Source organism: Mesoplodon densirostris, chromosome 5 (genome assembly GCF_025265405.1).
Source record: "Mesoplodon densirostris isolate mMesDen1 chromosome 5, mMesDen1 primary haplotype, whole genome shotgun sequence".
NCBI lineage: Eukaryota > Metazoa > Chordata > Mammalia > Artiodactyla > Ziphiidae > Mesoplodon > Mesoplodon densirostris.
In genome coordinates, this window is record NC_082665.1 from 138,126,486 (window position 1) to 138,148,971 (window position 22,486).

The window sequence follows — 22,486 nt, forward strand, 5'->3', positions numbered from 1 at the left end:
ATCTTAAAAAATGGTACAAGTGGACTTATTTACAAAACAGAAATAGAGTCACAGACATAGAAAACAAACTTATGGTTACTGGGGGGAAGTGGGGGTGGGGAGAGGGATAAATTAGGAGACTGGGACTGATATATACACACTAGTATATATAAAATAGATAACTAATAAGGACCTACTGTATAGCTCAGGGAACTCTGCTCAATACTCTGTGATGACCTATATGGGAAAAGAATCTAAAAAAGAAGGGATGTATGTTTATGTATAACTGATGCCCTTTGCTGTACAGTAGAAACTAACACAACATTGTAAATCAACTATACTCTAATAAAATTTTTTAAAAATCAAAAAAAGAAAAAGAATGTGGGCTTAATCCAGGGAAGACAGAACACAGGAGACTGTTCTAAAGAGTGGAGAAGCCTCGTAGAGACCCATGGGAATCTCACAGCTGAGGTCATATTGAGGAGGGTCTTAGAGGTGAGGCAACAGAGCACAGGTTTCCTGTGCTTGCAAACAGAGCCATGTACATTCTGGAACAGGAGTGTTTCAGTAGACGTTTAATCTGGTGGCAGGCAGCATGAAAGAGAGAAAGGAGTGAGGAGAGCCTGGAAGTAGAGTGATATGCTAACTGGAGCTTTTGATAATCCCAGTATTAATTAATTCCACGAGGAATGGAAGAGACAAATCTGAGACATTCATGAGAGAGTGACAGAGCATCATGCTGGGTCGCATCTAAGAAGAGGGAAATGCCAAGGCTCTGACGCTAGGGCAGCAATGGTGAAGTTGGGAAAAGGAGCTTATGCTTTGGGTCTTCAACTTTAGATATAAGGAAACTCAGAGAGTACATTTTTTTTCCTGAAAATTACTCAGCTAGTTAGTGGCAAAGCTGTAAGTACAACTGAGTTCTTCTAATTCTCCGCCATGACAAATATGGAGCTAGGGCTTGAGGGATGGGTTGGCTTAGCAGATATGGCTGTAGGCATCCTGCCCATGAAGTTGGGGGTACAGCACTGTGAGAGGTGCTTTCCTTGGACAGTAAATACAGAGGGGGGGTTTCCCTGGTGGCGCAGTGGTTGAGAGTCCACCTGCTGATGCAGGGGACACAGGTTCATGTCCCGGTCCGGGAAGATCCCACATGCCGCGGAGCGGCTGGGCCCGTGAGCCATGGCCGCTAAGCCTGCACGTCCGGAGCCTGTGCTCCGCAACGGAAGAGGCCACAACAGTGAGAGGCCCACGTACCGCAAAAAAAAAAAAAAAAAAAAAAAAAAAATACAGAGAGGGACATGTCAAGGGCCAAGGGCCAGTGCTCAGGACATGCTGAAGTCAGGGTAAGTAGACAGAAGAGGAGTCAGAAAATGAGACACAGAAAGCTGTCAGAGTCGGGAAGAAAACACAAACTTTGCATTGTCACATATGATGAAGAGACTGTTTGTGGGATGCTAGTAAAAGGCCAAAGACAGTGTCTGAGAAAAACCTTTTGATTTTGCTTAGAGGTCATTGGTGAGCTTAGAGAGAGAAGTTTTAATAAAGCGGATGGAGACGGAAAGGTTGTAGGGATTAAGAAGAAGATACGTAATAAGGGGATAAAGGGCTTTTTTGGTGATAAAATGCTTAATAAGTAACTTATCAAGAATTTATCAAAGCTAAACATCCCCTAATGTTTGTGATTTTGAAATTTTGTGACTTGAGGTTTAGTGACACATCATATAGGTCCAATATACACACAACACATGTGCACGCATGCATGCGCGTGCACACATACACACACACACACACACACACCTTTTCTTGAATCAACCTATACAGGACAGAATGATGCCATTGGTACTTTTCACTGTGAATGCCTCATGGCATGTATTCATGGCCAGACTGAGAACATCACATCTGAGAGACTATTCCAGGAGAAGGGTCCTGTCAGCTCAGACCCTGAAATCTAGGCGGGCTCCAGGGTCCCCCACCAGCCCTCAGGCCCCTTAGAGACCTACTGTGCCATTTTAGTTCCTTTTATAAATGAGAAAACTGAGGCTCAGAGAAGTTAAGTGACTTGGTCAAGGTCATACTGGTAATAATTAGTCATCCTCCACTCAGGATTGGGTTCTTTCCAACAACTTAAACTGCCAACCCAGCGTGTCTTTACTGATACCTATTTTTATTGATGTTCTTTAAGTACTGATCAATACCTTGCTTTGATTCCCACTAAGGGAAACCCAAACCAGAGAAATGGTTTCCACATTCAGAAAGAAAAAGTCCAAATCAGATAGGCAGATATTGATCCCAGAGTATGCATGAGGAATCCAGAAACTTGGGATATAGGGACCACAGCAGGAGAGGTTGGAGACGATTCCCTAGAATAGGCACTGTTGCTTGCACCTGCTTTCCTGCACAGCTTGGTCATGGTAGGTGGATTTGTAAGTAGAGAGTGGGTGAATCCAGGTTCTGTAAATATATACAATTCGGGGAGTCCACTTTAAAAAATTAAGAATAAAGAATTAGAAAGTTCATATAGAAAGAGGCCTTGAAGCTTAATTCTCATTTATTTTACTTTCATTTCACTTATAGATTTTAGTTGTATTTTCTGGAACAACATAGCTTTTTTTTTTTTTTTTTTTTTTTTGTGGTACGCGGACCTCTCACTGTTGTGGCCTCTCCCGTTGCGGAGCACAGGCTCCAGACGCACAGGCTCAGCGGCCATGGCTCACGGGCCTAGCCACTCTGCTGCATGTGGGATCCTCCCAGACCGCCGCATGAACCCGTGTCCCCTGCATCGGCAGGCAGACTCTCAACCACTGCGCCACCAGGGAAGCCCAACATAGCATTTAAAAAATAAGTTTCTATTTTCTAGCAGAATGCCTAAGCTTATGAAGGAATTTAATGTGTGACAAAGGAGGCATTACAAATCAATTGGAATGGAAGGATTATCCAATAAATGGTGCTGGTTAACTCACTTAGAAATTCTCTGGATATTCAAAAGTTGAGCATTAAGAGAAAAACCATCCATTGTTACCTTTGATCTTTGAGAAATTAAGACTGCTTTATTGCAAAAAACTGCAATTGATAGTTATAACACCTGTAACATTTGTTCACATAAAATACAAGGCTTGTTGGACGTGCCCTAACTGATAAGAATTTAAATCACAGAGTATTCTCTAGTTTTCAGGGCTCATCAGTAGTGGACAGGTTGAGCTAGGGAGAGTTGAGACCCTGAGGCTAGGCAACCACCTAGGCAAGTGCAGATGGGCCAGGAAGACCCCACCCGTAGACATCTAGCAAAAGGAGGTTAGCCTTAAATAGGTCCTTCTGGTGGGGGTCCTGGAAGAGGCAGGTCAGTCTGCATTAGCAATTGGTAAGATGGAGGAAGGCAGAGGGTGATCCAGGGAGATCCAGCAGGGACCCGGGAGGTGAACCATAGCATCAGGGCATCAAGGTAGTGAATGAATCAATGAACGAATGACATAAAAGGTGGGAAATGAGACAACCTGGTTGCTGACACAGGAGCCTCTGTCAACATGTAACAGAAATCTAACCCCAGAGACTGGGGTTCGGAATAGGAACTCTCTGAGTTCCAGGCTCAGAGAACAGAGATGGGGCCTCAGTTATAAAACCCAAAAGGTAGAGTAGGATACTGAGACTTGTGCTCTGATGCACAAGGTGGGGGCTTGGTCTCTTATTCCTGGAGAAATAAGGCAAGTTACTAGAACAGGACAACACCTGAGCAGGCTGAACAGGAAGAGCAACTTCCCACCAAACTTCTGAGCAGCTGGCCTGGACTCTTAACATATCCCCTACAACTGAAATTAAGACTGTTCCATGGGGGCTTCCCACATGCCGCGGAGCGGCTGGGCCCGTGAGCCATGGCCGCTGAGCCTGTGCGTCCGAAGCCTGTGCTCCGCAACAGGAGAGGCCACAATGGTGAGAGGCCCGCGTACAGCAAAAAAAAAAAAAAAAAGAAGTAGATACTGTTGCCTAGACCCACTCCTAGCCATTCTGACTTAATTGGTTTGGGAGCGGGCTCAAGCAAGTATCAGCATTAAAAAAAAAAAAGACTGTTCCGTGGGGCTAAGACTGTTCTGGTCATTCAAATGGAGGCTATGCGGTTTCAGCTGTGGAGGACCAGGGAGGCTGGAGTATAGTGTCAGGCTAAAGCTTTCCAACACTTATCTTTGAGTGATTTTCATAATAAACTAAAAACATAGTAAGTCACTTTAGGCAGGAGATGAAATAAACGCACTTGGAGCACTGTTTGAAGTCTTTTGTTTCCAGTGCTATTCACAGAAATCAAATAGTTTACAAGAAAGTTTAAGTACAACAAGAAGCTTTAGAGAAACTAAATCTACTATGTCATGGATGATCCATATTTTGGAAGATGTTTATCTAGGCATTTCTAGAGTGTATTTGCAGAACTGCTACTTGGTCTCTACAGAATAACTCCATAACTCTCCAGCCAAAAGAGTGAATTCTCCTAGCTGAGGCCAGACTTGTGAGGGTTAAGGTAGGTTAGGGCCTTGATGGCATTAATGCAGATCAGGCTCTGTGGGTAAACATGCACAGCAACTAGGAATCAACCCACAAAGGACAGCGAGGCCAAGGTCAAGAAATCCCAAACCAGAGTCAAGAGTAAGGGAAGAAGAGCTCCATTTCAAGATTACAGGTTGTAACGTAGGACGTCTAAAAAGGGAGGGATCAGCAGAAAGAACATATACTTGGATGTGTGTCTGCCTGTGAAGTGGGTGCAAGAAGGGCAAGAGCCAGGAAGCAGAAAGGAAAGCGAGAGAAAGGCACCGGAAAAGAGGAGGCTTCGGAAGCATTAGAAAGAATTCTAGAGACAAAAATTCCAAGCCAAATTCTACTCCCAGCTTGCTGAGTAGCTTCAGGCAATTCCCCATGGGCCTCAGCTTCCTAGTCTAGAAAAGGAGACAATGGAGTGGGCTGGTCTTTTAGGATCTTTTAATCTTCAGCATTCTGTGGCTCTAAGATTACTGCTGTTATGTTATCCTTCCTTCCTTCTCACCTGCAGGTATTTATGATGAACCTGTCTGAGCCTGAGGATATGTGTGGATAAGCCAAGTCACACACTGTCCCATCACAGCTTTGGCATGCAACTTCTGGGGCCACCATATTGATTCAAAGGCAGCCAATCCATAAGCTGTCCAGTGACACCACCTCTCCTAGCTGAGACAATTAGAGTCTTGCTTGGAGATAAGTATAACACAGAGGACAGGCACATGGGCCCAGCAGCCAGATTGTCCAGGTCCAACTCCTGGTTCCACTATTTACTGGTTATGTAGAAGCTGGGGAAGTTACTTCATCTTATAGTGCCTCAGTTTCCTCAGCTGTCAAATGGAGAAAATAATATAACCCGTCACTTAGGGTTGTTGTGAATTTTAAATTATTAAATTGTTTATGTACTTAGAATAACCTAGAGCATATAGTAAGCACTCAATGAATATGAGCTATTCATATTCATATTCAAAATATTACTGTTATTATTATTAATTATTAGTCTTGTGAATTCAAATTGGGAAATGTAGAGAGACAAAATTGGTTATCAGTAGGGTTGGAAAATGAAGAGTGTCATGAAATAAGGTTGGGTCATGGCAAACTCATGTTGCACGCGTGCCAAAGTTGTGATAGGACAGAAGCTGTAAATAAGCAGGGCAGCCTGTCAGTAGAGAAAGGGAGAAGACACACAAAGAGACCTAAAGGGCATGAGAGAGAGTGAGAGAACCTGGGGCCCATGGGAGAGATGGGCAGTGGTCCATCTTGAGAGCTGTCTTGGTTCCTAATGCATGCTAGATGTGGTCATTGTCTCAGTATAATAAGCCCCATTTTCTTGAGGGTCTCCTTGCAATCCAAGAGCATAACTAAAACAGAGCCCATAGACTGGATGAGACATAATGCTTGGGCTCAAAGAGTTCTTTTAGTGTTTGTCAACTGGCAATTCCAAAGCAGAAATGTATGTTCAATAATAAAGACTTTCAAAGTATACTTTGCAACCAGTTGAGCAGTCATTTACCCTATCTGGGGAGGTGAGAGGATGGTGTAGTCAAGGAGGGCTTCCTAGAGGAGGTGATGCCAGGATTGCATCATAAACTATTGGTAGGAGGATTGGGGAGTCAGAAGAATTCAGACAGAAGGGACAGCAAAAGAAGATGCCCCAAATCCAGAAACAGCCTGGGGTACACACAGAAGTACAGGCCAGCCTGCTGGGCTACTAAGGGTTAGGAGGGCAGCACATGGCCAGAACAGGTTTGAGGAGTGGCTTAGAACTTCATTTAACAAGTTTTTTTTTTTTTTTTTTTGCGGTACGCGGGCCTCTCACTGTTATGGCCTCTCCCGTTGCGGAGCACAGGCTCCGGACGTGCAGGCTCAGCGGCCATGGCTCACGGGCCCAGCCGCTGCGCGGCATGTGGGATCTTCCCGGACCGGGGCACGAACCCATGTCCCCTGCATCGGCAGGCGGACTCTCAACCACTGCGCCACCAGGGAAGCCCCTCATTTAACAAGTATTTACTGAGCACCTACTGTGAGCCAGGCACTGTTGGGGAAAGCAAGCATAGAGCTGTGAGCAAGGGTAGCAAGGTCCCCACCCTCTTGAAGCTTGCATTTCAGTGGGGAAGGCAAGCATCATCCCGTAAACAGAAAAATATCGAATTTTAAATAAAATTAAGGAATATGAAGTAAAACAAAGCAGGATAAGGGAATAGAGAGGGATGTGATGAGGTGGGGAAAGGCTATTGCAGATGGCTGGCCAGAAGAGGAGATGGCATCTGAACAGAGACGTGAATAAAGACAGGCGGAGGCTGTGGGGAGCTTCTTGAGGTAGCTTTAGGTGAGAGATTATCTAGGCCTGAAATAGGGCTGCGCTGGTTAAGATGGAGGTGAAGAAGCAAGAGTCCTTCAACATTTGGGAAATAAATTTGTCAGGCCTTAGCGACTGTACAGCTGTTGGGGACATGAGAGAAAGGAAGGGATGAAGAACAACTCCCAGATTTCTAACTCAGGTAGCAAGCAAGATAGTGGTGACACAAACTGAGACACAGAATACAGGAGGAAAAGCAGGTTGGGGATGAAAGGTGAAAGGTTGTCCTTCAGAAGAGTGGGGCCCTAGCGTGATCCCTTAGATTGTGGTATCCCCAGCAGGGGCAATCCAGAGCTGGAGCAGAGGCCTGGATGGAATTTGGACTCAGGAGTGACTGGCCCATGGGTGATCAATGAAGCCATCAGCTGCACTGAGACTGCCTGTCAGTCAGCCAACAAGTATGTAGTGAGCACTCGGCAAACGGCAGGCAGTGTGGCAAGTCCTGAAGGAGCGTCGTTTGTAGTGGGTCGTGAACAACAGTCTCCAAACAAGTAAAATGATTTCAAGTACTGACAGTAGGGGCTATGAAGAAATTAAAATAAGGTCACGGCACAAAGAGTACTGGAGGGGAGGAGGGGGTGGTGGCAGAGATTGCTTTAGCCCTGGTGGCCAAGAAGGTCCTCTGTGAGGACACGATGCTTGAAGGGAAAGCTGAGTAAGAAGGACACTGCCCTGTGAACTCTGGATAAAGACCCTTTGAAGCAAAAGAAATTATGTGTTTAGGTCCTCAGATGGGCGTGGCCTTGGTGAGTCTGAAGGACAGGTGAAAGGTCAGAGTGGCCAGAACAGAGTGAGTGAGGCAGGCTGGAGGGACAGAGGTTAGAGTGGGCCACACGGGGAGGAGACTGGGTTTTATCCTGAGGGAGTGTGTAGAGTTAGAAGAGCAGAAGCCTGAGGAAAGATTCCTGGGAAACAGCAGCCTGAAGGACGAAGGGAATGGAGCCACAAAACCAGGAGAGGGCAGGTTTTTGAGGAGCAAGTGATAAATCCTCCAGCAGCAATGAACAGATCGCTTTTATGTTCATAACACAGAATGGCTCCTGTTTTGTGAAGAATGGAATGAAAGGATCATTCAACTTCACCCACAGCCCACTTGTAAGCTAAGGGCCCGAGAAATGCATATGTCCTGCCACCGTTTCTTGAGTTTCTCTTCCAACAAAACAGCTTTTGTTTACCTGGTGATGTGTAGATCAGCATGGAATCGATGTCCACAGAAATGTTTTAAGATAGCTGCAGAAAGTAGTTCAGCATTGTATGCTTTCACTGTGCAGATGAGAAAATGAAAGGGCACAGAAGCTAAAAGGCTTTTCCAAGTCAATATAGGCCTAAGCTCAAGAGAGCACCCCTGCCCCTCTCTCTCTCTCCCTCAGCATCCCTGTCTCCTTATTCAAAGGTTACTTTTCATTTGGCACCTAGCTCACGTCTGTTGGGAGAAAGCTATCATTAGAAGTTTTTGGACCACCAAACCCCAGGGGTGGACTGGAACCATCACCACCTCTCTTTATCCACAGGCACAACACTTCACTTGGACGTCTGGGATGGATGGAAGGAATTTCTGATGGGCTGTCTCCTCGGACAAAAACTTAAAGTCCAACGCTATTTATCAGATGAAGGACCAGTACTCAAGTACGAGATAAAGCAAATGCTAAACTAATTAAAGTAATTTTTGCTAAACTTTCATAGGAACTTGAGTCTGCAATTCACTCTTTAGCTGGGGTGCTGCTCCAAGGGAGTTCCCTTGAGACATTTTTATTGAGATATTTGCTCGAATAAGATAGCAGAGATGCCACCAGGGCTGACAGCCTTTGGTGATGTATTGTAATTCAGGTAGACCTTCATCAGGAAACACTATCTAAATGCACGACTTCAGTTTGGTTTGGATATTAGACTTTTATCGGCACTTTTTAAAGGATATCAGAATAAGTGCCTTGCCACTCTCAGATTCAATTATTCTAAAAACCACTAATTGCTTATTGATTGGCTGAAAACATTGCCTACCTCTTCCTAAGCTATCATGTAACTTTTCAAATCGCATCTAATACATTCATACTTTTGCCATACATGAAGTGTAACACATGCTGCTGGAGCAGTGGAGGAGGGTAGGCTCAGAGAAGCAGGTGGACATTTTAACATATCTCTGCAGCCAGCAGCTTCCCAGGTGCATAAATTGCATTACTCTTTAGGTTTTAATTCAGTGGTATTTTAGAACAGTGCCCCCTTGTGGTGATTTGGTCATACTTTACAGAAGCACACACACTCAGCAGGAGCTCTAAGGGCTCTGTGAAGTGACAGATTGGAAACACAGCTTTTGCAATTTTATAAAATATTTAACTATTTAAAATTAATTTCTATTTGGGGATAATTATAATTCTCTCTTTTCTTTCTTTGCTCTGAATCCAAAGAAATAGCTGTTGCATTGTTACTTTTAATAGTGCATATTTACTGAGTACTTTGTAGCATTGTGTTATATTTATTAACTAATTTTATACTTATAACACTTTTATGAGATGAATACTATTTTATCTTATTTTACAGATAAGGAAACTGACTTAGGAAATCTGCCCAATGTCACACAGCTAGCAGGGGCACAACTGGGTTTTAGATCCCCACAATTTAATAACTCTAGTGCTCATGTACTTAACTATTTCCACTTAATCTTTAAATAAAATCTAAGAGCTCAGAGAATATAAATACGATATGCATATGATCAGAGTGAAAAGCTCCTTTTATTCCTCCACCCAATCAACAATGTATGTACTATGTACTATGAAAGCAATAAACAAGATATGGTCCCTGCCTTTAGCAAATTTATAGTCCCGTAGGGGAAATGGAAAACAAGTAACCAATTCCTGGAGAAACAGAACTGCAAAATGTCTGGGAGTAAAAACTCCAGTGCTCACCTACCTAGGTTCAAAGCCCCACCCCCTCAGTGCTTAGTCGTGTAAACTTAAGCAAGTAGTCATCCTGTACCTCAGTTTCCTCTTCTATAAAATGGGCAGAATAATAGTACCTATCTCATAAAACTACTTTAGAGATTAAATGAGCTAGTATTATAAGGAACTTAGAGGGCCCATGGTAAGGAGGATACAAATGTTAGGTGTCGCTGTTAATATTCAGTGTGAAAATTGTTATGACATGGGCATTGTGCAAGAAGATATGGGAATGTATAGTATGGACAACTGTAGGGGATCAGGTAAAGCACCCCGAGAAAGGGACCTGAAGGGTTGATACTCAGGTAAACAGTAGGGAGAAGAATAAAAATGTTTCAGAACAGATGGAACCACACGTACAAAGACCCAGGGGGCAAGAGAATGGATTCAAAGAACTAAAAGAAGTTCCACGTGGTAGATTATAGAGTAGGAGGAAGCTAGTGGCCAGAGGCTGGAAAGATAAGAAGAGGCCAGCTCATGCAGGCCCCTGTAGGAATGTGAAGGAATTTGGATTTTATCGTTTAAATGTTGGGAAGACATTGAAGGCCATGGTGAGATCTGCATTTTAGAATATCGGCTCTGACTGCAATGTGGGGAATAGAGGCAGACAGGGAGACAGGAAAACAGTCAAAAGAAACCGGCAGCCTGAGCTAGGCTTATGACAGCAGAGGTGGGGCTAAGAGGACAGACTGTGAAAAGATCATTTAGGAGGAAGAATCAACGAGTCTTGGTAACAAGAGTGCTCCAGTTCCCACAACATGGGTGTTGAGGATGAAAGCAAAGGCCAGTTAGTCCATGCAGGAGGGGCTCTTCTCCCCAAATCAAATTCAGAGTTGCTGATCTGCACTAGTGAATTTCAAGCGAAATTGATATGTGAACCAAAATGCCAGCCTATTAATGTTTAACTCTAATTAGTTATCATCTGTCAGAGGGTCCTAGAAACCCACATGTTCTGGGCAGACCATCTCTCTTATACAGGAAAATTACATGGGATGCCACATACACCTGAAAACTATGGTGTGGTGAGCACGCAGTCAGAGACGGGAGAGTTAGTTATACGCAGATTTTGGATGATACCAGCTAGCTGGCCTCCTTCTCTACCATGGGGTCACAGAGAGCCTTGCCCAGGTAAATCCTGGACAAAACCTGATGGAACCCTGTCTAGCTTTGCCTCCCTAATTCTTATTTCTCTGAATAGTCTTCACCCATCATTCAATTTGTGCCTGATGGGGATTTGGAAGGGTAGGGGTGGCAGGAAGACCAGTGTGGCTATAGTGCAGCGAAAGAGGAGGGGAGTGGTGGGAAGTAAGGCAGGAGCTGGGCCAGGGTCCAGGCGACAGGTGCCCCGAGGCCAAGATGAAGAGTTAGAATTTCAATTACAGCCGGAAGCTACTAGAGGGTTTGGAAGAGAGCATAGGCCACCTCCAACATATGGAATAAAAAGATTGCTAAGCACTGTATGAGGAAAAGCCCGTAGGGGGATAAGAGGAGGTGGGAGACCAGTTAGGAGACTGTAGCACTGGTGGTCATGCTGGTGGGGGGCAACCTAGAGGTTCCGATCAGAACAGCAGTGGAGATTTTGAGAAGCCAGAGAATAAGGACTGTTAGAAAAGACAAAGCAAACAAACCTACAAAGCGTTCAAATTTCTAAAATGTACTGAATTCCTTCCTGTGCTTTCCCAGTGAATATAAAGCTTGATATTTATCTTGAACATTAGACTTTCGTAAGGAAAAAACTGCTCCAAGGAAACCAATCTGAATTATTTATATGTACACAATAGGACAATGTGTATAAGCAGGACCTGGGCAGTTTAACCTGTGTATTACTATAGACTTCTTCTGAAAATATTTTTAAAAGTTAGGAAGAAATGAATATTTTAACTAGAATGTTTTGTGGGTATTTAGTGTAACTGCCTTTGCCTGTTTGCTGATTTACTAAACAGCCCCACTCTCGCTTGTTTCATTCATTCAGGTATCAGAAAAGGGTTGCCCTGTACATCGCCGCCTTTTATGGGCACACTGAGCTCACTGAATGGACCCTGAAGCAGGGTGTGCGGCCCCACGAGATGGTCGGTGTGCACCCCTACCGAGCTTGGTGCCACGAAGCCCTTCACGCAGATGTCTCTAAATGCCCCATTCATGCAGCCGCAGAAGCGGGCCAACTGTTGATTCTGAAGGCTTTTGTCAACTGCAGCGTGCTGTGCCTGGAATGCAAAAACGCAGCGGGACAAACTCCCCTTACCATTGCGTTCAAACACAAGCATAAAGACTGCGTATTATATTTACTGAGTAAAATGTGGTCCACTGTTTCTTTTCTGAAAATCTCAGTCCCCATGAGGATTTATATTAAAATAAAACAATGGGTACTCAGAGCTCAGAGTCACAACCTTAATAAAAGCCAGCTTTGCGGAGCAAGGGTCTTTGGAGCAAAAGTTGGAGACATTGTGATGGTGGATGGTTTCACCAAACCCAAAATGACCTCCAAGAGCTGGCATAAGGCTGAGAACAAGGACTCACAAGGCACTGTGGGCAAACTACCGCCTCTCAGGGAGCAAACTGTAAGCAGGAAATGTGTCAATCCTTTGGCAATTTCACAGCAGGACACAAGAGAACAAACACTCAAATTTCCTCCGCTGGTAGATGCAAATGCATTCTTTGAATTACAAAAACAACAAAATCGGGAAAAAATTACTGCCACAGCTAGGAAAAAAGAAAAGCTCATAAAAAATACGTATCTCCCCCAAGTTCCCCTCCCTCCAGTTTCAAGAGTGAGCTATTCACACCCATCTTTTTACTATGCAACACCCAGTGCCAACTCTTTACTCGGATCCTCCTTTGCATCTTTCTCAGAGCACAGTGGAAGGACTCCAAGGGAGAATGCCATCTACTACTTAGCTGTGGCCAGGTAAGGTTTTCTCTTCAAACAAACAAGGATAAACCTTTAATAGGGCAGGTCTAGGGGAGGAATGGTCTATGAAGCCATTACATTACCATGCCATGTAGTATAAAACAGGTTTTTCCTGTGCATCAGTACCCAGCTTCAAGGACCTAGCCTTGTTCTAGGACAAAATGAACTGATTTTATTGGCCAATCCATGTAGTAGTCTACTTGTCAAATTTTCAGGAAGAAAGGAGTTGTATCAATTAACAAGGTCCCTTGTTTTTTTGTTTTTTTTTTAAGTAAAAGAAATTGTTAATTATAATTAAAGGGATAAGGGGGAAACTTGAAATCTGGGAGACATCAAAAGTGTCATGGAAGCCTGGATGGTAATGAAAGTAGAAGGAAAGAAAAGAATAATTTAATGACAAACTGAATCATAAAGACTTCAGTTGACTTATAGACAAGAAATACAGGCCGGGGGAGAGCTGTATTGGATAGGGTGATAGAATTGATATTAATATTTAAGGTAAGTTTAAAAAGTAATCTATTATCACATTTAAAGACATAAGTGTGTTGGAAGTGGACTTTTTGGGCATATTCATTTCATAAAATAAAATTTTATATATTGGTCATCAGATTTCACTGAAAACACACTCTGATTACATCTCAAGATAAATACTTATGAGGTATTATTGGGTGCCAGTATTACAGTGAAAATACAGATTTATGAACGGTTTTACCCCTTACTCGATATAATGAGAAGGAAAGAAAAAATAAGGCTAGATTGTTTTAGTTGCCTTTCTGTATTGCTCTTTATTTCAGATCTACTTTATTTCAGCTAGGTGTTGCCACCTAGTGGTAAGAATAATTGCCATAGTGGTGAGCTATAAAACGCAAACTTCAGCTTACAGCATGATGAGGTTGAGAAAAGATGAAGAAACTGCTTAACAGCTTCAATCTTTGTAATTTGTGAGATATCTCTGACTAGAATGTATAAAAAGATAATCTAAAATTATAGAAAAAGACCAGAAAATTATTAATTGAAAAAATTATATAATCCATCTTAAAATCACCCTGTAAACATAAGGAAATACTGATCAGTTTTATCAAAAGATGCACATTAAAAATGATTTTATTTTTTAAACATCCAAAAAAATGCTTATTATGGCCCAGTGCAGTGCTAGGCAGAATGGGAATGTGCAAAAGTATCTGTGGTTAAGGTGGCCATGTATGTGGTTTTGGGTGAAAGGCTGCCAGTGTCTATTGTGTGCGGTGCTTTCTTGGGGAGGAACTGAGTTGTGATATATAGAGTTAAATGCATAAGAAGCACTAATCTCACATGTATGACTTTTTAAATTTTATTTATTTATTTATTTATTTTTTATTTATTTAGTTGCGTCAGGTCTTAGTTGTGCAGGCTGACTCTGTAGTTGTGGTTCGCAGCCTCCTTAGTTGTGGCTCGCCAGCTCCGTAGTTGGGCACGTGGGCTCCTTAGTTGTGACATGCAAACTCTTAGTTGCAGCACACATGTGAGATCTAGTTCCCGGACCTGGGATCGAACCTGGGCCACCTGCATTGGGAGCGCGGAGTCTTAACCACTGCACCACTAGGGAAGTCCCTGAATTTTTATATTTGCATACATGCATGTAACAACCACTCAGATCAATTGCAAAATATTTCTAGCACCCCAAAAAAGTTCCTTCATGCTCCTTGCCAGTCAATGACCCCTCCCAGATATAACCATTATTCTGATCTCTATCAATGAGATGAGTTTTGCCCCTTCTTGACTTTCATATAAAGGGCACCATATGTTATGTATCTTTCATGTCTGGCTTTTTTGTGCCACAAATTGTCTATGAGATTCACTCATGTTTTTGCATGTATTGATTCTTCTTATTTCTGTATAGCACTCCATTTCTATGTAGTATTCCACATCTCTATCCACTCTCCTATTGAGGGGCATTTGAGTTGTAACTAATTTGGGGCTATTTTGAATAACACTCTACAATTATTCTTGTATATAAGTTTGGTGGACATTTGCATTCATTTCACTTGACTCTATAACTAGAAATGGAATTGCTAGGTCATAGAGTTAGCTTTAGCAAACACTTCCACATAGTTTTCCCAAGAGGTTACACTAGTTAGTGTACTGTTTTTGCAGGTACACTTCATAAGGATTGGAGTTATCAAGGGGAAGCAGTTTCAAGGTTGAGAAGGGACTTGCTGGGGAAAACATTTCATTCAACAAAGAGGTTAGTGCAGGGAATTCTCTGGCGGTCCAGTGGTTAGGATTCCATGCTTCCACTGCAGGGGGCACGGGTCTGCTCATAGGAGGAGGGGTGGTCAGTCTGATTGTTCACTTCCTCTGGCAAAGTTACTCCTAGCAAATCTTTCCAACTATATTGTTTCTCTTTTCCCAGTGCTCTTCTCTTCCCTCTATTTGTATTCTCTACTGCCTTCCCATCTGTTTTCTCCCCTTTCCACTGCATCTATCCCAGGATCTGTCCCACATCCCTCTGCTGGTGGGCTGTGGAGGGATGGGGGGACCTGCACGCCTCATGCGCCTGCAGGGCTCTTTCTGACCTGGCTCATTGTCCCCTCAAAGGAGTCATGAAAGCACCCATGTCCACCTGAAGTCACCAGTCAAGCCAGGCAGCTAGGTGGTCTGAGCACTTAAGCAGTAAAGGACCAGTACAACTCTTGTGCCAAAACGTGAGGAGTGGACATGTGCTATCTTGAAGGTTGGGTCCACCATCATCAAGGTAGTATCATAGCCAGGAGATGGGGAAGAAGCTAACTAATCCTTCCTGGTGCTAACCTGGGGGAATTGGGTCAGGGTGGATTCATCGATGCTGCTGATTGTGTGGGAAGGGTGACCTCCCAAACCAGGACCCCAGACATCTCATCTGGTGTCACGTGAGAGCACTTGCTGGAACTCCACCTTTAGATTCACGAAAATATACCTGTGAGGGTTGACGCAAAGAGAGTACTGCTGCAGTTAGCTCAGATCCAGTGCTAATGTGGGTCTGGGTTGGTGCATGTGGCTGGTGTGGAGATGATAGTAACTCAGGCCAGATGGAGTCTCATTCCCCAGAAGATGGTGTCAGCTTTATACAGATCAAAGAATATTTACAAGGTGTGTCTAGAAAACTGTCTTCCTTACTGCTTATTGTCTGATTCCAGTGAGGTTGATGCAACTTGGAAGTCCAGCTTAGTAAAGATTCAAATATGGAGGACTGGTCCAGAAGGTTCAGTGTCCTGAGTGCACTGAGAATAGGTGACAGTCCCCAGTGGTGACTCTGATGGGCTCCCATGCTCCTGCTAAAAGTAGAGCTCTCTGTGTTGTTTTGTTTCGCTTTGATTAAAAAGTACCAAGGATGGGGCAGGCGACACTTGCCACAAGTTTAAACCACTGTGGTTGATGAGGGTGTTTGCTTCAGCCTTGGAAGGTGAATACAGGGAATAAAACTTCTTGGCCTGGTCATGCCCCTAAGCCCCACTCTTGATACAGGAGTAACTCCTCCCCAAACTCCTTTTGATAAGCGCTCTATTTGTTGGGGATTGTAGGAGCAAAGGAGAGTCTGAGGGGAGATGAAAACAAATGAGGAGGCGGAGAAGAAGTCTGTTTGGCCTGAAGGCAGTGTTGGTGCAGAGCAGAAAGCTGGGCAATGTAATATTTTCCCTTAAAAAAAGAATTTTAAGGGACTTCCCTGGTGGCGTAGTGGATGAGACACCACACTCTCAATGCAGGGTGCCCAGGTTCGATCCGTGGTTGGGGATCTAGATCCCACATGCATGCCACAACTAAGAGTTCACATGCCACAACTAAGGAGCCTGCAAGCCACAACTAAGGAGCAGGTGAGCCACAAGTAAGGAGCCCACCTGCCACAACTAAGGAGCCCAGGTGCTGCAACTAAGGAGCCCACCTGTCACAACTAAGACCCCATGCAACCAAATAAATAAATAAATATTTTTTAAAAAAGAATTTTAATTAGAAAATACAGTAATATGTGCTTTCTGGGAAGCATCCGAACAACATGGGAATGTATAATGTAAACATGAAAGTCTCCATCCATCCTCCAGCCCCACTCCTCTCCCCTCTCATGAATCCCATCCGTCTCCCCAGAAGGCATCATTATTACTATTTGTAGCCTCCTAGAACTTTTCCATGTATCTCAATATATGTATGTGAGATATGTATATGTGCATGCCCTTTTCATCCTAAAAGGGATTTTACTGCATTTATGTTCCCAAATATATATCTCTTAGACATAACTGTCAAATCTTTCTATGCTAGGGAGAAGGAACTACCTTGTCCTTTTTAATGGCTGCCTAGTATTCCACTGCGTCCATGTGTAATAAGTTATTTAACCAGTCCTCTCTTGATTTACATTCAAGTCGTTTCCATTTTTCACCATGATAACAGCGGTGCCATATATCCTTTTATGTGTAATACTTAATCATTTATGGAAGTATTTCTATAGGACACTTTCATTGACGTGAACTTGCTTATTCAAAGGACATATACATACTAAGTTAACTTCCTGAAAGGTTGTAGCAAATTATACCCATGTATACAGTATGAGAGGCCACTTTTGAGTGAATTACGTATCTACAGCTAGGAGGGGCCAAGGCTCAGAGGGAGCTGTAGTGAAGGAGTGAAGAAGAGGACCCGACAAAGTCTCTCAGGGTCAGTCTGTGTGCTGCTGGGTTATACAAGTCACCCTTCCCTGAGAAGAAACTTCCCTGAGAAGAAAGTACCCCTGCCCCAAGAACAGTTTGGTACCGTCCAGCTGCTGGCCCTTGTAGAAAAAGGCCTGCCCTGTACTTTCCAAGTTTACCTTGCAATGGGCATGGGGCAGGCATTTTCTCTCTTTGATTCCTCAGGGATATATAAAGTACCCTCTCCCTCTCCCTGTCTCTCCCCCAACCCCGCCCCCTTCATAAGGTACTGGGGTACAGTGGAAGCAGGGGCTAAGTCTCTGCTGACCTCCCTTTACTGGCAAGCCTGCCATTTTGCAGACATGAGCATGTGAGCCCTAGGAAAGCACAGGCATCGAGCAGGGCACCGTTCTTGTGCACTCCTGAGCACTGGGTTTAGGAAAGCAGTTGCATCACATCATCTCCTCAGTTCTGCTTTGATGAGAGAGCCCACAAGAACAGCAAAGGGAGACATGAGCCGGACCTTCAGCCTACACAAGTCACAGAGCTGACTGAAACCTGAGGGTTCAGCCTTCCAGCCTAGCTTGTCCAATACTGCATGCCCAGGCCTTGCCCTCCTGTTGAGGATCTTGAATCTGTGACCCATTCAGGTGAGCAAGAACCTTGTTTCCTCTGTTCCCTTTTATACCTTTAGCACAGCGCCTGGCATACAGTAAGGGCTCAATAAATAGGTGTTTAATGAATGCATAGAAGCCAGGGAGAGGTGGATATAGTTATACCATTCCTTCCTCCCTAAGCTGGGACTTCTATGCTGAAAGGAAACACTGAGATTCAGTTAGGTGGTTGGGCTGATGGCCCAGTTAGTGGTTACTAATGGTTATTCATTCAACCAACATTTATTGAGCTGCAGATATGGTGGTAACTTTCCTAGTTTAGGCACTGAAAGTTCTGTTTCCTGAGAAATCCTTCAGGCCTGGGCAAATCAGGACAGTTGGTCACCCTATACAGTCAAGAGAAAATACAGATACAGTCCTGCTCTTTGTGAAGCAAACCGTTTAGTTGGTGTGATGGGCATCATCACACAGCCTAACTGGGGAAAGTGCTATGAAGGAGAGGAACTTGGAGAGAGAGGTTCTATGGAAGTCTGACATAGACCTTGACCTCCTTAAGAAAATGTCTAGCTGAGATCTGAAGGATGGGAAGGAAGAATGCAGTGCTCCAGGTAGAGGAAAGAGCTTGTGCAAAGGCCTTGTGGCTGGAGCTTATGGGGAAGTTATGAAATAGGAAGATATGCTAGAGCAAAGGGAGAGAAGAGAGGTACAAGACAAACATGGAGAGGTAGGCAGGGCTCCATAAGAAGACCTGGGCTATTTTACCCAAACGCAAGGAGAGAGCATTGAACGGTTTGACCTGATCAGCTTTGGATTTTTGTTTGTTTGTTTTTTACGGTTCGAGGGTCTCTCACTGTTGTGGCCTCTCCCGTTGCGGAGCACAGGCTCCGGATGCGCAGGCTCAGTGGCCATGGCTCACGGGCCCAGCTGCTCCGCATGTGGGATCTTCCAGGACCGGGGCACAAACCCATGTCCCCTGCATCGGCAAGCGGACTCTCAACCACTGCGCCACCAGGGAAGCCCCAGCTTTGGATTTTTTAAGACCACTTTGGCTTCAGTGTAGGAGAACAAGAATGGATTCTGGAAGTCCAGATAGGAGGCAAGGGCAGAGATGGTGGGAGACTGCACTATAGGAGGCATGGAGAGAAGCAGATGGGTTGGAGACAAATATAAGAAAGAAATTGATAGGATGTGGTGGTAGATTGCATATAATGAGGAATGAGGGGCAGGGTGGATGCAAGGACTCTTGTCTTTGGAGATAATCAAAGCAGGGGTGAGGTTCTGGGCTCACAGAAACTCCCAGCCACTGCTGAAGCAGCACTGCCCATAGTGCTCTTTAGAGAGATACGGACAGCTATAGGAAACCCCAGGTCTTCCCAGGAGCTTACAGACATATTTGCAGCAGGGCCTAGTGTTCACAGAGTCCAAGCGAGAGCCCAGTTGATGGAAGCAAAATGATGCTGTAGCAAGGCAACCCTGTTGATGAGTATGCTTGTTGTCTTTGCATGCCAGACTGATGTAACCACATTTGGCTTTCCCGGGTATGTTCCAGGAACCCAGAAAATGATGACTCAAGGACAAAATGCCTAAGTTAGGCGGCTTTCACACATTCAGGGGGGTCTGGGCTGGCAAAGAGGCAGAGGCTGTTAGAGAAAAAACTGACCTGGGAGGTGCCGGCTTGTACCCCCTCCTGCCAACCCTGTCTTATTTTTATTCACAGAGCCATCACAGTATTATTTTAGCTTTCTATTTGTGTATTTGCCTCCCCACTAGAATCTAAGTTCCATGAAGGCAGGGACCTTGTGTGTTTTGTTCACTCTTTGTTTCTTCAGCACATAGAACAGTGCTTGGTATTGCTAAAAAAAGAGACAATAGGCCCAAAATGGAGTCCCTTGTTTTAAGCCCCACATCAGCAAACCAAGACTTAATACCTAACCTAATTGCAATGTCAACCTCTCTCCTAGTCTTAAAACAGTTAATCTGGAATTTCCTGGTCAGCACTAGTAAGGTAATCTATCTGATAAAACCCTGCCATCCCCCAAAGAAAGATGAGGTAATGGCTCTTTCCTTGTCCCTGACGCCTTCTGCCTATAAAAGTCTCCCATATTATTCAGCTCTTCGGAGCTCCTTTCTGTTTCCCACACAGGATGCTGCCTGACTCACGAATCATTGACTAAAGCAAATTATATCTTCAAATTTACTCAGTTGAATTTTGTTTTTTAACAACATATAGTAAGTGCTCAATAAACAGTTTTTGAATAAACACAGAAAAGCCAGAGTTCAAATGCCAGGGAGAGAATCAAGACAAGCACTAAGCTTAGGGAGGGGCTACGTATGCAACAGAAAAGGAGAGAGAGGACTTTAAATCAATTCGGGTGGGATAGAAAGGAGAAAGGCTAAAGGTGTCTGAGTGATTTCCTTAGGGCATAGGACTTGAATATATGGACAGCGTTGATGAGTTAACTCCATTTAGGGGGCCCAAGGAGACACAGCCATTGAGGTAAAGCAAGGAGTTAATCCAGAAGATTAAAGTTGAATCAGCCAGACTTGGAACTAGTTCAAATGTTTGAAACACTAAGGTATTTTTACGCAAGGTTGCTCCTAATAGATTGAGTGAAAGCCCTTTAAATCTATGAGACTTTCCACACGAAAGGGGTGGTGGTCACAGAAAGGAGCCAGGTAAAGGTGGCTACATGGTCTAAGACACTGTTTTGTGAAAGGGTAAGAAAGAAATTTAGTTTTCAGGAAAGTAAGTGGATTTGCAAAAGGCATTTTAGGGGATAGGGAGGAACTGGCTGGAGATGAGACCGGCAAGGTAAATTACACCTACATTGAGAGGCATTTTGTGGGTCCAAGTGGACAGTTTGCTTCTTATATTTTTCCATGGGGGAGGAAGTAAGTAGGAAGATCACAGAAGTTCTTTTTTATCAAACAAATCACGTAATCAGCTTTTGTTTATTTTTAAAGACAAATCTGGTGGAGATGTGTAGAAGAGTCACTGGAAGTAAGTAATACTAAGGGTGTGGAAGGACGACAATAGGGTTAGGAGACTTTGCAATAGGAGAAACAAGAGGCAATAAAGACCTGGACTGGAACAGCAGTCGTTGGGGAAGAGGGGAAAGGCCAAATATGACAGATATTTCTGAGGAATAATCTACAAAATGTCATCACTAATTGGGCTTAGTGGTGGACAGAGGAGGAATGAGTCTTGTTTCTGGCTTCGGAGATGGTGAGAAGAGCAACATCACTGTGTTAGAACAAGGATACTGAAAGGGACAAGTTTAGGAAGAAGATAAAAGACATGTAAATTGGAAGTGTCTGTGGGATGTCCAATTATCAAATGATTTTATTTGATAATGGGAGATATGCATCTTTTCAGAAAGGTTGTGACTTGGCAGTCATGAATATGGGAGTTGAAGCAATTAGTAAATAAAGCCTCCCCGTGAGGGTGCAGAGAGAGAGGAGGACAAAGGATAAAATCTCAGAGGACCCCAACATTCAAGGAAATGTAAACCCCCCCCTGTAGTAAACCACATTCGCATTCTACAGAGTAGGAGCAATCATATTCAAATGTATGTCTTTGTTAGTATACAGCCAGAGAATAACTATCACAAAATGTTGTTTCATTGCATTTCAGTTAAAGGCTATCAAAATATCTAATATCTTACCAATGAAAGAATGTATTTGTGGTGGGAAAGGAGGAGAGGGAGAACAGGTCAGTATGTATAGGGGTGCCTGGGGGAATAGTTAGAAAAAGGTTTGGGAGTTCCCTGATGGCCTAGTGGTTAGGATTCTGGGCTTTCACTACCGTGGCCAGGGTTCAATCCCTGGTCGGGGAACTAAGATCCCACAAGCTGCGCAGCGCAGCCAAAAAAAAAAAAAAAAAAAGTTTCAACCCAGAGAATTCTATGACATTGAGTGGCTTTCTATTTCTAGCTGCGGGTGCTAAGCTTCCGGTATTGCCTTGGGAAAATATCACTCCCACTGCTTCACAAGGAACTGGTTTTAGAAAGATTCCTCTTTCCTATTTTACCTCCTCATATGACAAGATAAATTAGCCACAGTTACAAAATCAACCTAAAGATTTCCATCATTTTAGCTATAAATGGGGACAAGAAAGGACCTCCTTATAAATTATGTTCTGTTTTCTTACAGTGCCTTTAAAGAGAAACGATGGCTTCAGCAGTTAGGAATAGCAAGAGTCCTAGCGAAAAAGAGCATTTCTAACCTGACTACCCAAGGAGGCCTGACAGCGTGTGAAAATCCTCCGGAAATTTTGCTTTGAAAAGTCATGACAATCCCAGTTTGGGTGAAGACCTGGTCAAATAGAACTTCTAGTTCTAATGCTAACATTTCTAATAACAGTTCTAATGCCGGAATTTCTAATAACAGTTCTGATGCTACACGACTATCAACAGGTTATTTAACGTTTAACACCATGTTTTCTTGGACTCCATCACGCAAAGTGAAAATTTAGGGCATTTGTTTTTGCATAAAGAGTCTGAGGAAGAATTCATAAGAAACTAAGAATAGTAGTTGTCAACAGG

At 43.7% G+C, this 22,486-nt stretch overlaps 2 protein-coding genes across 2 annotated transcripts in view; one reads left to right on the plus strand and one right to left on the minus strand.

The window, feature by feature from the left end:
- The window catches only part of ANKUB1 (ankyrin repeat and ubiquitin domain containing 1), a 40,024-nt gene extending 17,800 nt beyond the window's left edge, over positions 1–22,224 (plus strand). The window contains exons 4-6 of the mRNA XM_060100273.1: positions 8,368–8,482; positions 11,759–12,691; positions 22,095–22,224. Coding sequence (XP_059956256.1) covers positions 8,368–8,482; positions 11,759–12,691; positions 22,095–22,224 — 1,178 coding nt within the window. The remainder of the gene's footprint in view (positions 1–8,367; positions 8,483–11,758; positions 12,692–22,094) is intronic.
- The window catches only part of RNF13 (ring finger protein 13), a 214,792-nt gene that overhangs the window by 185,530 nt on the left and 6,776 nt on the right, over positions 1–22,486 (minus strand). The gene's annotated exons all lie outside the window — the stretch shown is intronic.